At 37.3% G+C, this 13399-nt stretch overlaps 1 protein-coding gene across 2 annotated transcripts in view; it reads left to right on the forward strand.

The window, feature by feature from the left end:
* The first annotated feature begins 232 nt into the window (after positions 1-232).
* The window catches only part of Adad1 (adenosine deaminase domain containing 1), a 38106-nt gene continuing 24939 nt past the window's right edge, over positions 233-13399 (forward strand). Inside the window, exons 1-6 of one of the 2 annotated variants that reach the window (XM_052731701.1) lie at positions 233-350; positions 911-1090; positions 1868-2056; positions 4146-4313; positions 6138-6206; positions 10967-11092. In XM_052731701.1, coding sequence (XP_052587661.1) covers positions 233-350; positions 911-1090; positions 1868-2056; positions 4146-4313; positions 6138-6206; positions 10967-11092 — 850 coding nt within the window. Of the gene's footprint in view, positions 351-910; positions 1091-1867; positions 2057-4145; positions 4314-6137; positions 6207-10966; positions 11093-13399 lie in introns of those variants that run through there. The other variant, XM_052731702.1, reaches the window with a different exon arrangement.

Genomic DNA, 13399 nt, shown 5'->3' on the forward strand with positions numbered 1-13399 from the left:
AACCCGCGCAGCATTCGCCCTGACCTGGACCAGGCTACGCAGCCAGCATGCGCCAGGGGCGCAGGGGCGGAGGGGCGGGGCCGAGAGCGGGGGTCCTTGCTGATTGGACGACGGGCGCCGCGGGGGCGCAGGCCCCACTCCTCAGGGTCAGCACGAGGGGCCTTTTGAAAGACGCGACTGGCCGCGTGCCGGCAGAGGCCTGAGGCGAGAGGTCGACGGTGGCAGCTCAGCGATGGCGACCGCGGGCGGCAGCCGACGAGCCCCGGTCCCGGGCCCTCGGCTCGGCCTGCCTCTGGCCGCTCACCTGCCCGCCAGCCTGGGCGGGGAGGGCGCGAAGGACAGCCTCGGGGGTGCGCTGGCCGGGGAGCGGGCGCCGTTCGGTTCTGTCCTCGCCTGTTCTCATCTCTCTAGACCTTGCTAATGAGGCCCCTCAGTGTCCAGGAGACGCCTGGTCCTTCCTTTCACACCCACCCCGTGGTCCCTCCATTCCCCTTTGTAGTTGAGCTTGGGGGAGGAATTCCGAAGACTTCATTGTCTGTTAAAACACAACTCAGGAGCCGGGCGGTGGTGGCGCACGCCTTTAATCCTAGCACTCGGGAGGCAGAGCCAGGCGGATCTCTGTGAGTTCGAGGCCAGCCTGGGCTACCAAGTGAGTTCCAGGAAAAGGCACAAAGCTATACAGAGAAACCCTGTCTCGAAAAAACAAAAAAAAAAAAAAACAAAAAAACAACTCAGCTTTGAGGTCAGTTAAAGAGGGATGTGGCAGTCAGTAGCCACAGGAGCCTATGTGTATGTCGGGGGGGGGGGGGGGCAATCTGTGGATTTAAAAGTTTTCGTGGGTTTCTCTTCCTCCTTCCGGGAACTTATTTCCCTGGGATTTTTTATTTTCTGCCAATTTCATCCTAAACAGGTGAGAAAACTTCTGGAAACAATGACTGGTTTCAGAGTTCCAGGGTCCCCAGCTTTGCTCAGATGCTGAAAAAGAACTTGCCAGTTCAGTCATCAGCTCAGACGGTCACTCTGCCCACCGGGTATTCCTCCGAAAGTTGCAGCCTGTCGAATATGGCATCCAAGGTTACACAAGTGACAGGTACAGCTTCCTTTTTATTTGTAGAAGTGCCTTGGTACATTAAGACCCTGGGATTGCCAAGAAGTGTAGTGTGTGTTTGTTTTGGGGGGTGTGTCTGCCTGTCTGTCATCTCCGTGGCCCTGTCGCATTTGGAGTTAGTAACTGTGACTTACAATACAGTAGATGGCCTGTAGAACTCTTTAACCTTGCATTTCTTAGTTTCCACCTTCACTGTTAAATTACTTAAAGTATGACACACACACACACACACACCCGCCCATGAGGTGTCAGGGAAAGAACTAGGCTAATAAGTCCTTTGTATTCTATAGACCACTTAGTATAACATAAAGCAGAGGCAAGCATACTGTAAACCTTAGGCTGAACTGGAATCAGTTCAGTGACTCAGTGGGATAGGCATTATAGCTGCAGATTAGAGCACAAACTAGATTGTAGTCCCAACTAAACCAGATCTGTGTCGTTTCCATTCTAGGCCTTAGTGAGCCCATCTGTAAAAATAACTTCTCTCTGAAAACATCACTAAAGCTCCAATATTTTTTTCTAGCATTAATATAATTAATATTTCAGTACGGTGTGTCCTCAGTGTGCCAAAAGACATTTACAACAGCAGGTTGTGCTTATATGTGTGCCCAGACTGTCTAGTAGGAACGTGGGGGAAAGATATGCTTATTTAAGAAGGATTTAGTACTTTGGGGGAAAGATATGCTTATTTAAGAAGGATTTAGTACTTTTGCTCATTTTCTTTAAACCAAACTGACCAGTATAAACATTTGTTCTTAGGTAACTTTCCAGAGCCATTGCTTTCCAAAGGTCTTTCATCTATTTCAAACACTGTCCTTCCTCCAAAAAAAATACCTAAAGAATTTATAATGAAATACAAACGTGGAGAGATAAATCCTGTGTCAGCCTTGCACCAATATGCACAAATGCAGCGTGTTCAGCTTGACCTTAAGGAGACTGTAACAACAGGCAAGTTTGAAGTTATGTCTAATTATCCCAGTGCTAGCATTTTTCCCGATAGAAGTAGGGCATATAAGTGGTTCTATGTTCACTATGGTATGCGTTATTAGGGCTAATGAGTGTATTATGATGCAAATAGTTGTACAATAAAGACACATTTCTGGCGATGTTAGGGAATCTGTCCTGAAGTGTAAGAAACATTCTGTGACTGTGATGCCTAGAAAACAATATGGTCAAATTTGGCCTGTGAAATTCAAGGATTTGATCTGAAAAGAGCGCTTCTGTGGTTGATGCTGTATGTGCAGACTTGTCTGTCGTTTCTTCCACTCTCCCTTAAACCTGGAAAAGTCTCTTACCATGTTGTACCTGTGGATGGATTCAGGAGTGTAATCAGTTAAGACCAGAAAGAGGCTTCTAATCTCTTTATGTTGTGGACACTAAGTAAGAACTTTAGGAACTTGGGAAAATAAGAGATTAGGTACTTTTAAGAAACATTGACTAGCCAGACAGTGGTACACACCTTTAATCCTAGCACTCAGGAGACAGAGGCAGGTGGATCTCTGTGAGTTCTAGGCCAGCCTGGTCTACAGAGTGAGTTCAGGACAGCCAGGGCTACATAGAGAGACCCTGTCTTGAAAAAGAAAAAAAGAAGAAGCATTGACTAAAAAGGTGATAGTAAAAACACAGCTTTAAAATATTTGTATGCATGCATAGAGTTTTGTTTCTTATTTCGCATCTTTGCCTGTATATTCCTATATGTATCTCAAAGATTTGCAACATAATTTAAAGCTCTGGAAATTTTACTGAAGATTTTTAAGAAGTTTCTTTGGGTGAAATACCAGTAAATTTAACATGACAAAAATGTGCACTGTAGTATAAAGTAAACTGTGGTCTCAATCCTTGTTTAACTTCTTAGCTTTCCTACACTATTCTCAAATAGATAAGCCTTAGAAAATGTAAGCTATTAGAAAAAGATAAAAAAAATGCCCAGTGTAAATGCTTCACTGGTCTGAAGAATGCCAGTGGTGTTCGTTTTGTTATAAGTATGATTCAGTACATTTGTGAACCTGTGTTGTAAACAATGTGAGGTTCAAAGCTCAGCATTCTAATACAGAACACTTTTAACAAATTTAATATGTAATATATCTAAGAATCATACTTGTTAAGAATGTAAAATGTTCTCTGGTTTGGTAGTTTAGATAAAAATACATGTAAACATGGAAAAATGGAAAATAGAGATGTTTAGGTAAGGGAGAAAAAGCAAGGTTAGCCAGATATAGATTTAAGTTCCTAATAAAATCTTGAGTGTATCTTTTAAAACCAATTAATATAGCATGGTTGTGAGAAAATAAGACAGTCCCTAGCCAAAAAGTAGTGATTTAGAAATTTAGTATAGATTCCTAACATTAAAATGTTCTACCTGTAAATTTAGAAGATTGATTAAATTTCATTTTTCATGAGGCAAATACAAAATCCAAGTAAAGGTAATAGTGTAAAGGTAATCCTGTTGGAGAATTTGTGGAAGAATGGGTATTCAGTTAAATTCATGAAGATGCCTTTTCTCTTTCTTGTTTTGTTTCTTCCTGTATGTTCTCCGACCCTCCCTTTCCTGAGTGGTAATGGATTCAGTTGCTTACTATGATGCTTTAATGGGTATACAAAGTTTCTCCAAAAGTATCCCTTATAATTTGGAGCTTATAAAATTAATAGGGCCATCCAAAGATGAAATTTAATTTTATTTGTATTGAAGTTTTGAACATGAATATTTCTAGAAGTCTTCAAATATTTTATTACCTCTCAAGTAGTTTAGTAAATATTTGAGTGCTAACCATTGCTATACATTATACTGTATTCTGAAGCTGTCTTTATTGCTTGCATTATATCTGCAGCCAATATAGCTGCTTGAACCCATAGAATCAGTTTAGGGGCATTAATCCCTAATTGGTCTACAGAAAGTTGAGTTTATACTAAAATGAGATCATTTAATACTAAATAGTTTTCTAGAATTTTATACTGGAATATTTTCCTAACATTCAGACATCAATTGCAAGAATATTCTGTGAATTATTGTAGTATTCATTCTTGGTTCTTTTTCAAGGTAATGTTATGGGACCATATTTTGCTTTTTGTGCTGTGGTGGATGGTATTCAGTACAAGACTGGACTGGGACAAAATAAAAAGGAATCTAGATCCAATGCAGCAAAATTAGCTCTTGATGAGCTTCTACAACTTGATGAGGCCGAGCCAAGAGTTATAGAACCAGCAGGTAAATTGAACTGACTACAGTGTGTTTGAATGTGTCATTTTCCAGAAGGAGTCATCTGAAAGACTTAATGAAGGATTACTTAACAACTACAAAATTAGATTTTGAATAATTTCTCTCAGTTGCTGTTTGCTGAAATGTTTCATAGTTACAATGATCTTGCATTTTCATCACAAAAAGATATAATCATGTTTTGCCAGTAGTCATACTAAAGGATGTAAAGTAGTATCTTTTGTGGTTTTGACTTAAATTTCCCTATTGATGATGTGTTTATTGGACATTATCTTTTTAAGGAGGAGAGACAAAGCCTGTTAAAGTCATTTCTTCCATTTTAAACTAATTCTATTGTTAGTGACTTTTAAAACTGGGTATATTCTGGGTATTTATAAGATACTTCATGTACAAATAAAAACATTCCATCCTGTGGGTTACCTTTTAACTTTATTGGTAGTATCCTTTGATATATAAAACATTTTATTTTTTGATAAATCCAGTTTTCTTTTGTTGTCCGTAATCTTTGGTGTCATACCCAAGAAATTATTGCCAAATCCCATGTCATGAAGTTTCTCCCTGTGGTTTCTTTTTAGAGCTTCTGGTTTTAGCTATTACATTTACAAATTTATTTTACAAGTCTTATTTTCGTATAAGATGCCAGTGTACAGCTTTATTCTACAGCTTGTGAATATTAGTTTTCATGGGAGCATTTGTCAAAAAAAAATGCCCCTGGCACCCCTGTTAAAAACAACCAGATTATATCTTTCTGGGCTCTCTGGTCTGTGTATATGTCCTTATGCCAGTAATACACTGTTTTTATTACTGTCATATTGTTTTGATTACACAGCTTTGGAATAAGTTACTAAATCTGTGTATGTGAACTCTCTATTTTTATTCTTTTTCAACTTTGTTTGGCTATTTTTACCTGGTATTTTACAATGAAGTTTTCCTTGTACAGTTTTGTTGTGGTTATTGAGATTATTTATTCATAATAAGCAGAATTTAATATCTCTAGTTTTCCTTCTGCTTAAGCCATATTCTCTTGAGTAAATGGATTTTAAATCCTTCTTTCTGAGTTTTCAGCTTGCTTTTCTCAAGTCCAGGAATATGTGTCTAACTCTAGTTAGCATTTTCTCTAGTGTGAGATGTCAGGTAACATCACCACTCTGTCTTTACTTGTCTCTGTATCTTTAACTGGTTTTTCATCTTGTTTTCTTTTAACTAAGTTAAAAAAACTTAGCTTCCAGAGCCTCTTCAGTTAAACCTTCCTGATCTTTTTCCTCATGTGTCCCTCTGTCCCTGTGTCATTATCTTGTTTTGCATGTGCTCTGTAGCTTTTAGGGCTGATCTGGAAAACATTTCCTAAGAACAGGACTAATATTATTAGAAAATTTGTAGCACTGTCCTGTTAAAAGCCTAATAAGAGCATTTAAAATAATTTTACTCATTTTGATAAAATGTTAATTTTAAATGTTTTGCAAAGTATTATTGTAAACAGATTGTTCCCATGTATCTGAAGTAAGCTGAGTTTCAGAATGGTGCAGCTTTTACAAAGGAAGCTAGGCTGTGCTGTTAAGATCAGGAAACTCAGAAATTAGTTTGCACAGCTGATGTCAAAATAGGAAGACCAACTGAGCCAGTGAGTATTTGATGATGACGGAGTTGACAGAAGTGTAAAGAAAATAGAACCATTATGTATGGCTGTTCTTGGGTTGTTATTTTTTGGAGTGCATTTTTTGGATTACTATTACTGCAGAACAGTAAAGTGCTGGCTCTCAGTTCTTTCTAAGGTTGCCACTTCATTGTCTCTTTATGTCTTTGTTTTATTTACAGGACCTCCTCCTATCCCTGCAGAACCTGTTGTCACACCCGAAGCAGCATATGTTTCAAAAGTACAATATGGTAGGACATGATCTTTTTAGAATATTAACCCGATGAGAAATTAAAGTGCACAGATATGAAAATGTACCTTAACATTTTATTCAGACCTTTCATGCTTCTATTAAAGGGGAAATGTTCCTTCAAAATTTGCTTGTAGTGAGAGAAATGAGGTTGGAAAGGAAAGATTTAAAAAGGGATTTTAGCCAGTTCCGATGGTACAGCCATATATAAATCCTAGCTGTTCTCGGGGCTGAGGCAGGAGGATAGCAAGTTCAAGGCTTGACAGTCCACCAAGCAGCCTGTCAATGTAGTGAGGCTTCTCTAAAAATGGGAAAGGGGTCTTGGACATAACTTGGTGGTAAGTGCTTGCCTAGATGGTATGAGAACTTTGTCTCAGTTGCCAGAACCACATGAAATACTGGTGGGCAGGATCCTTTTAATAAAGAGGTAAGTTAATAAAGCATGTACATGGTAAACACATATACATGATGACAAAACACATAAAATAAAATCTTTAAGACTCATGTATATATACATATAAAAATACACATTTTATATATGTATAAATGAGATTAAATATATAGGTAAATGTACATATTTATATACATATATATTTGTGTGTATAAAACTTCAGTTGAAGTTACTGTTTATGTGACCAAGAACTAATTAATTCTTGTTGTACTTTAATTTCTTCACTTTTAAAATTGCCATTATGGCAATTGCCTCATCTAGTTATTGTGAGGATTGAGTTGATAGGCACAAAATACATTGGTTTCTGGCGTATAGAAAGTGTTTGTTAAATCAGAACTTGCATTGTTTTATCATGATTGTCATATTCAATATTGTAAAGCAATTGTATCCTTGACTGGTAGCCTATTGTCTCCTGGAAGGCAGGAAATTCTTCTTAATTCCTATACTGATGATATTTGAGAGACACTTCAGACTTTAAGGAAGGCATTTGTAAGTTGAAAAGAGTTTTCATTTCATTTTTCTAGGCCTGGAGGTTAGGGTTTGAGAACTTTGGTTCCAGTCAGCCTCGCTGTTCTAGTCGTCTTTCTAAGACAAAGAAAAAAGGTCTCAATTGTTTGTGTGCTTGCATGGACAGACCAGGGAAATAAGCACATTCAAGAGACAAAATCCACTAAGAGATAGGTATGGTCACTTGACCTCAGAGGTGTAAGAGTTCATGAACATCCCTGATGGCTCCGTCTGCAAGAGTGGTTGCTTATGGTAGAAGAGGTTTTGCCATTCCTATTAGCCTCTGAATGTCTGTAATGATCAAGGGGGTAGATTTCAAAGAATTGGTAAAGGATCTAAATCATATTACCCTAGGAGAACCTGTCATAGTATGCGAGTCAGAAAGGATACAGTTAATAATGCAAAGGTAGAGTCCAGTTTTGGAAATTAAGTTTTGGAGCCAAATGTCAGAAAAGGGTGAGCAAACAAATATATGGGGTTAAAATAGGAATTGAATGTTTAAGCTTTTGAAGAAAAAATAAAGATTTGAGACCCACAAAAAATTTACTGAACATTTCATGTTGGGCCAGTTATCAAGGTCTGTCTGCTTCGAAGAACATTTCTAATAGACTGTATTTCAGTAGTATACTGGCTCTGAAAATAGATTCAGGTTATCATGATAATGGGTATCTCTTGAAGCTAGCAACTTGTAGTCAAAGAAGTAGCATAAGAAGGCTGGAGAGATGGCTCAGTAGTTAAGATCTCCTACTACTCCTGTAGAGGATCCAAATTCAGTTACCAGCACTCATAGCAGGCCACCCACAACTGCCTGTAATTATAGCTCCAAGAGGATTCAACACCTCTGGTTCCTATAGGTACCTGCAGTCACATATACAACACCCCTCCCACATACACACATACACATACACATGATAAAATACCTTTAAAAGATATTGTGAACAGATTTTATGTGTGTCACGGTTTCATCTCATTATTCCTAATACCTTGCGATGCTGTTTTATTCCCTCAATAGCTAGCACACATGTATAGGGAAAATAGTATTGTACTTGCTCATTTTTTTACTCATTTGCTGAGAGGAATATTTAGTAACTATTTGATTTGATTATATTCAAAATATTATTTCTTTCAATATTAAGACCAAGGGGGCTGGAGATGGCTCAGCAGTTAAAGTGTGTTCTGCTTTTGCAGAGGACTGGAATGGAGGGAGTATGTTTCCCAGATTGGGTGGCTTACAACTGCCTGTAATTCCCAGCTCCAGGTGATCTCACATCCTCTTCTGGTCTCCATGAGCCCCCCCCCCCCCCCCCCCCCCACACACACACATGCACATTCACACAGAAAAACAGAATGCACACACATAAATAAAAATAAATCTTTAAATTAAGAGAAGAGCTATTTTAGCATATTGTTTTGTTTTTTATGGTGTTCAGGATTGAACCCAGGAGTACATTTGAAGCACTTTACTACTGAGCTATACCCTCCTCATATATTGGCACAGTGATGAGTCTCAAATGTTCTTTGTGATGTTTTTAATATGCAGCAAAACATTTTCTTACCATATCCATAATTTGTATTCTGTTGGCCCTAATTGCAGTGTACTTTCTGTATCATAAAATAAGACACAAAATAATTGCAAACCATATAGTACATTCATTCTTGGAACGATTAAAGAGAATGAAAAAATATTGACAGCCACCTTCATTGTTCATGACTAAGTAAATACAAAGAGTAGGCTTTAGTGTGGTCTTGGCTTTATTTTTTCTTTTCAATGAAGTATGTTCATATTTATAGATTGTGTTTCAAAATACCTGTAGAGAATTGGTGGTAGTGGTCCTGCATCTGGAGAAGGGAACTTATGAATCTATATCTTTCCTCTATAAAAAAAGAATAATTAAAAGCATTTTAATGGAAGCTTCTTTTCCTGTACCATGAATTCTGGGTGATAAACAGAGCCACTAACAGTTCACTTAGCTTTAACTCAAAGTTTAATTTTGTAATTTTATGACTGTCCTTTTACTCTTTATCTTTTTTGTAATGTGATTCACCTGTTTTGTTTCAGGTATAGTGTTAATAATATTAACAAATAAAAATGTAAGTTCAATGAAAATGAGAACAGATAAATGGACTTAAAATAAGTTATATCCACTTAGCAAGGTACTGAGACTGCTAATGCATTTGTGTGCCTTTAGAAAATTATGATTATTAAAAGAATTTATTGAAAAATTTAAATAGTCATACATTTCATATACATGCATTGCACAAATGCAAAATCATTTCAGTTATCTTTGAAAATATTAAATGAACTGTGAACCACCTGATAAACCATTGACATCCACCAATTTAATATCAATGTTTGGATGGGAGCTTCACTTCAACCCCTGGCACCCTGGCATCCCTGTACCCAAAGAGTCTGGAATGTTCTGGTGGAAGATCCACCTCAACTTCCTTCCTGATCTCTTTCCCCAAACCTGCCCCTTCAAAGCCCATCAAACACAGCTCCTCCCCCAGAGAGGCTCAAGACCACTCCCACAGGGTATATAAGCTGCATCCCCAAAAAACAGACTCATGGTTCTTCTGGTCTGTCGTCCTGGTCTCCTCTCTGAGGGGCCCGGGAATCACCCAGGAACACTTTACCCATTAAACCTGGACTTTTCCAATTCGGTCTGTTTCGATTTAATTTGAATTGCTACGTCAGCAGAGAGGCCTTCAGGCTGAAAAGACTTATCAATTAAGAACCTTTTTCAGTGGTCTAGGCATGTTGGCAAATGCATATAACCCTAGAGTTCCAGAGGCCAGGCAAGAGGATCACGAGTTTAGGGCCAGCCTGGCCTATACAGTGAGATACTGTCTTAGAAACAAAACAAAGAGACAAAAAGCAGTGCTATACAACCAACTTTGAGAAACACTGAAGTAAGTGCCTTTTGCCATTGCTGACCCTCTGGACAGTGACCTTTCATTAGCAATGCACAGTTGTAAATGAACAAAATATTAGGTCTCCAGGGCTCTGCCGTGCTATTTCAGGCACCATCATATTAAAAAAATAAAAATAAATCAAGCTTCCTGGGTAACTAATTTATATTCTTGGTTATATACACTGTTCTATAGTGATTCTGGTTACTACTGAGAATTATTTGAACCATCTTTCAAGGTCAGGAAGTTTTTTAGTTGGAATGTGGAACTATATCAGAAGTGCAAATACTTTTTGGGTTGCAGCGGTTCTCATTGGGGCAGATTCTAAGTAATTTGTGTCATGATGACTATGATGAATGTGTTTTGATTGTCAAGTTGGGTAGGATTATTGTCATTAAGTGGAATGTTGCAATATGTGGCATAGACAGTAATGTACAGCCAAAAAAATACCATGTTTATCATGAGTTTGAATATCATGTCTAGACTGAGTTCAGCAAACATAAGCAGAGTGTTCAGGTAGTGAGGTTGACACTGACATATCATTCATAAGAAGTTATTCACAAAGCTCTATAATTTGTATTTTATTTATTTATTTATTTGAGACAGAGTTTCTCTATGTAGCTTTGCGCCTTTGCTAGAACTCACTCTGTAGCCTAGGCTGGCCTCGAACTCACAGAGATCCACCTGGCTCTGCCTCCAGAGTCCTGGGATTAAAGGTGTGCGCCACCACTGCCCAGCTTAATCTGTATTCTTTTACAACTGAATACAACCATGACAAAAAAATGGAAATTTGTCCATGTGTCTCTATAAATTAATAACTAGTGTAACTGCAAAAATAAAACATTTCTTGGAAAAATGCTCTTCAAATTTGTACTGCTTTTTGTTTTTTCTAGAAGGGAGACAAGTCCAGTATGCCAAGATTTCACAGCTTGTTAAAGAAACATTTAGTCAACTAATTTCTACCCACTCGCAATATCTGAAATGTAGCAGTTCATTGGCTGCTTTTATAATTGAAAGAGGTAAGTCCGTACATTTGGTATATGTTACTTTGCAGAATTAATTAAACCTCAGTGATTTGAATTATACTTCAGTAATAGGGTTAACTGTCTGCTTCTGTAGACAGTAGTGATGCATTGATTTGAAGTGACCTTTTCTGGTAGGTGAGTCATTAGATGCAAAGCCTCTCAAAGGTAGAAATTAAATGGACTGACCAGGAGCCAGTGGAGAGCTGCAGAATAGAGACCAGAAGCTCTGCCATCTCCAAATCTAGACCTCAGTATAGCAGACACTGAAAATATAGCTATTTGGAAGAGTCTGTTCCTGTGGACATGTTGATGTTGCAGCTCTATTTTAACTTTACCCTACCTTTTAATGTTTAGAGTTAACTTTCATGGTAATCCCTGAAGTTGCATTAGAGATGTTGATAAAACCTTTTTTTTTTTTTTTTGGTATTTTCAAGACAGGGTTTCTCTGTGTAGTTTTGGTGCCTGTCCTGGAGCTTGCTCTGTAGACCAGGCTGACCTCAAACTCACAGAGATCCGCCTGCCTCTGCCTCCTGCGTGCTGGGATTAAAGGCATGTGCCACCACCGCCCTGTGATAAAACATTTTTTGATATTTGATATATTCTTAAGGAATTTTTATGATATACAGCATATGTATCTTCTCTTCCCACCTAGATCATAAATATATATTAGATACAGCATATATATCTTATATATACATATATCTTTTATATATAGATATAGATATATAAGTTGAAAATCTAAGATGGTGAAACATGAAAAACTGATTTTAATCATGCACATGTGTGAGAAGCTGGATATGTTGAGACACTCTTGTAATCCCAGAACTCGGGAGTCTTAGATGGAGGATCCTGACTTGAGAGTCAGCCTGGAATTACATAGTGAGGCCCTATCTCAAAAAACAAGTTATGAGAATTCATAGATAGGAGAGAAGTAACTGAATGAAAATCTTCTGCAGCAGGCAAGAGTTAGGCAGAAACTTTAAATGCTAGTGAGGTTTCTCTGAGTAGAGGAAAGGAAATATTTTTAGAGAGAGGGAGGTGTGAGGGAAAAGAATACAAAAAATATTTATTGGACAACAAGGAGGTGAATTTATTGATAATACAAGGTATTATCAATATTTTTATATGTAAAGGAGTAAAATAAAATATATTTAGATAAGTTATGGTTGGTACTAGACTAAGAGATGGCTTAAAAGCCAACTAAAAATTAGATTTAATAAGATAGATAATGCAAAATATATATACATCAGGAATACTTGATGTATGTTGTTATTGGGAACATTAGCACCAGACAGATCTACAACCAAAAATTACTTTGGGCAAGTTACATACTTAGCATCTCTGTGCTTTAATTTTCTTCTCATTTTTAAAAATAGAGATAATGGAAATAATAACCTGTGTACATTTTAGAGTTGATTGAATTAAATACTATAATGTAAATAATTTAACCCAATATTTAGAGTTTAGTGATTTACTAAATTTACTAATTTATACTGTGAATTAAAACTTTAATTAAGGTAAATTCATGTGTAGTGGTTGAAAACCACTTTAAAGAAAAGATGATGGAAGTTAAACCTGAATTAGATCATCACAGTTGAAGCTGTTATACTGGAATGTGTAAGAACTAAGAACATGAACAGAAAAAGAAAATTCATATCTAAATTGATGATATGAAGATGATGATAATGAACTATAATGGATAAAAACATCACTTCAAGTTCACATGGTAGAATAGTGTCTCCATGTTCACAGAAATTCTGGAAGGTGACATGAAGTTGTATGAAGAATATGAGAGAGAACTAAAATGTTCTAGAAAATACAAGTGTGTATGTGGGCTAGTAAAATCTGAGGGAAATTAAGTGAACATTCCTGTAGTAACTCATGTGTTTCTAGACTTCATTACCTTCCTTGCCTTATTTTAGTTGAGTTGTAAGAAACTAACAGGAAAATGGATGGATCTGGAAAGTAGTTAAATGTTCTGACAAAGGCCCAAAAAGAAAATCACATTCTCTTTCATATGCAGATTTTAACTTTTAGTGTTTGCATGTGCATAAATAAGTGGGAGTGGGCATAGATTGTGAAACTAGATAGGAGACCACAAGAGGAAACAAGAGTAAGTGTTAAGGAAAGGGAGTAAGGGCAAAAGGATACATGCGACATAAAAGCAGAAAGGAGCCTGCTGAGGTGGAAAGCTATACGGTAGAGAAGGGGACTGAAGGAGGAGAATTAAAAAACAAAAAACAAGAAAAACAAACTTTGTTTGAAAAATATCATGCTAAAAAATGAGAAAGAATATATTCT

This window comes from Peromyscus californicus, unplaced genomic scaffold (genome assembly GCF_007827085.1).
Source record: "Peromyscus californicus insignis strain IS unplaced genomic scaffold, ASM782708v3 Scaffold_9__1_contigs__length_137607984, whole genome shotgun sequence".
Lineage (NCBI taxonomy): Eukaryota > Metazoa > Chordata > Mammalia > Rodentia > Cricetidae > Peromyscus > Peromyscus californicus.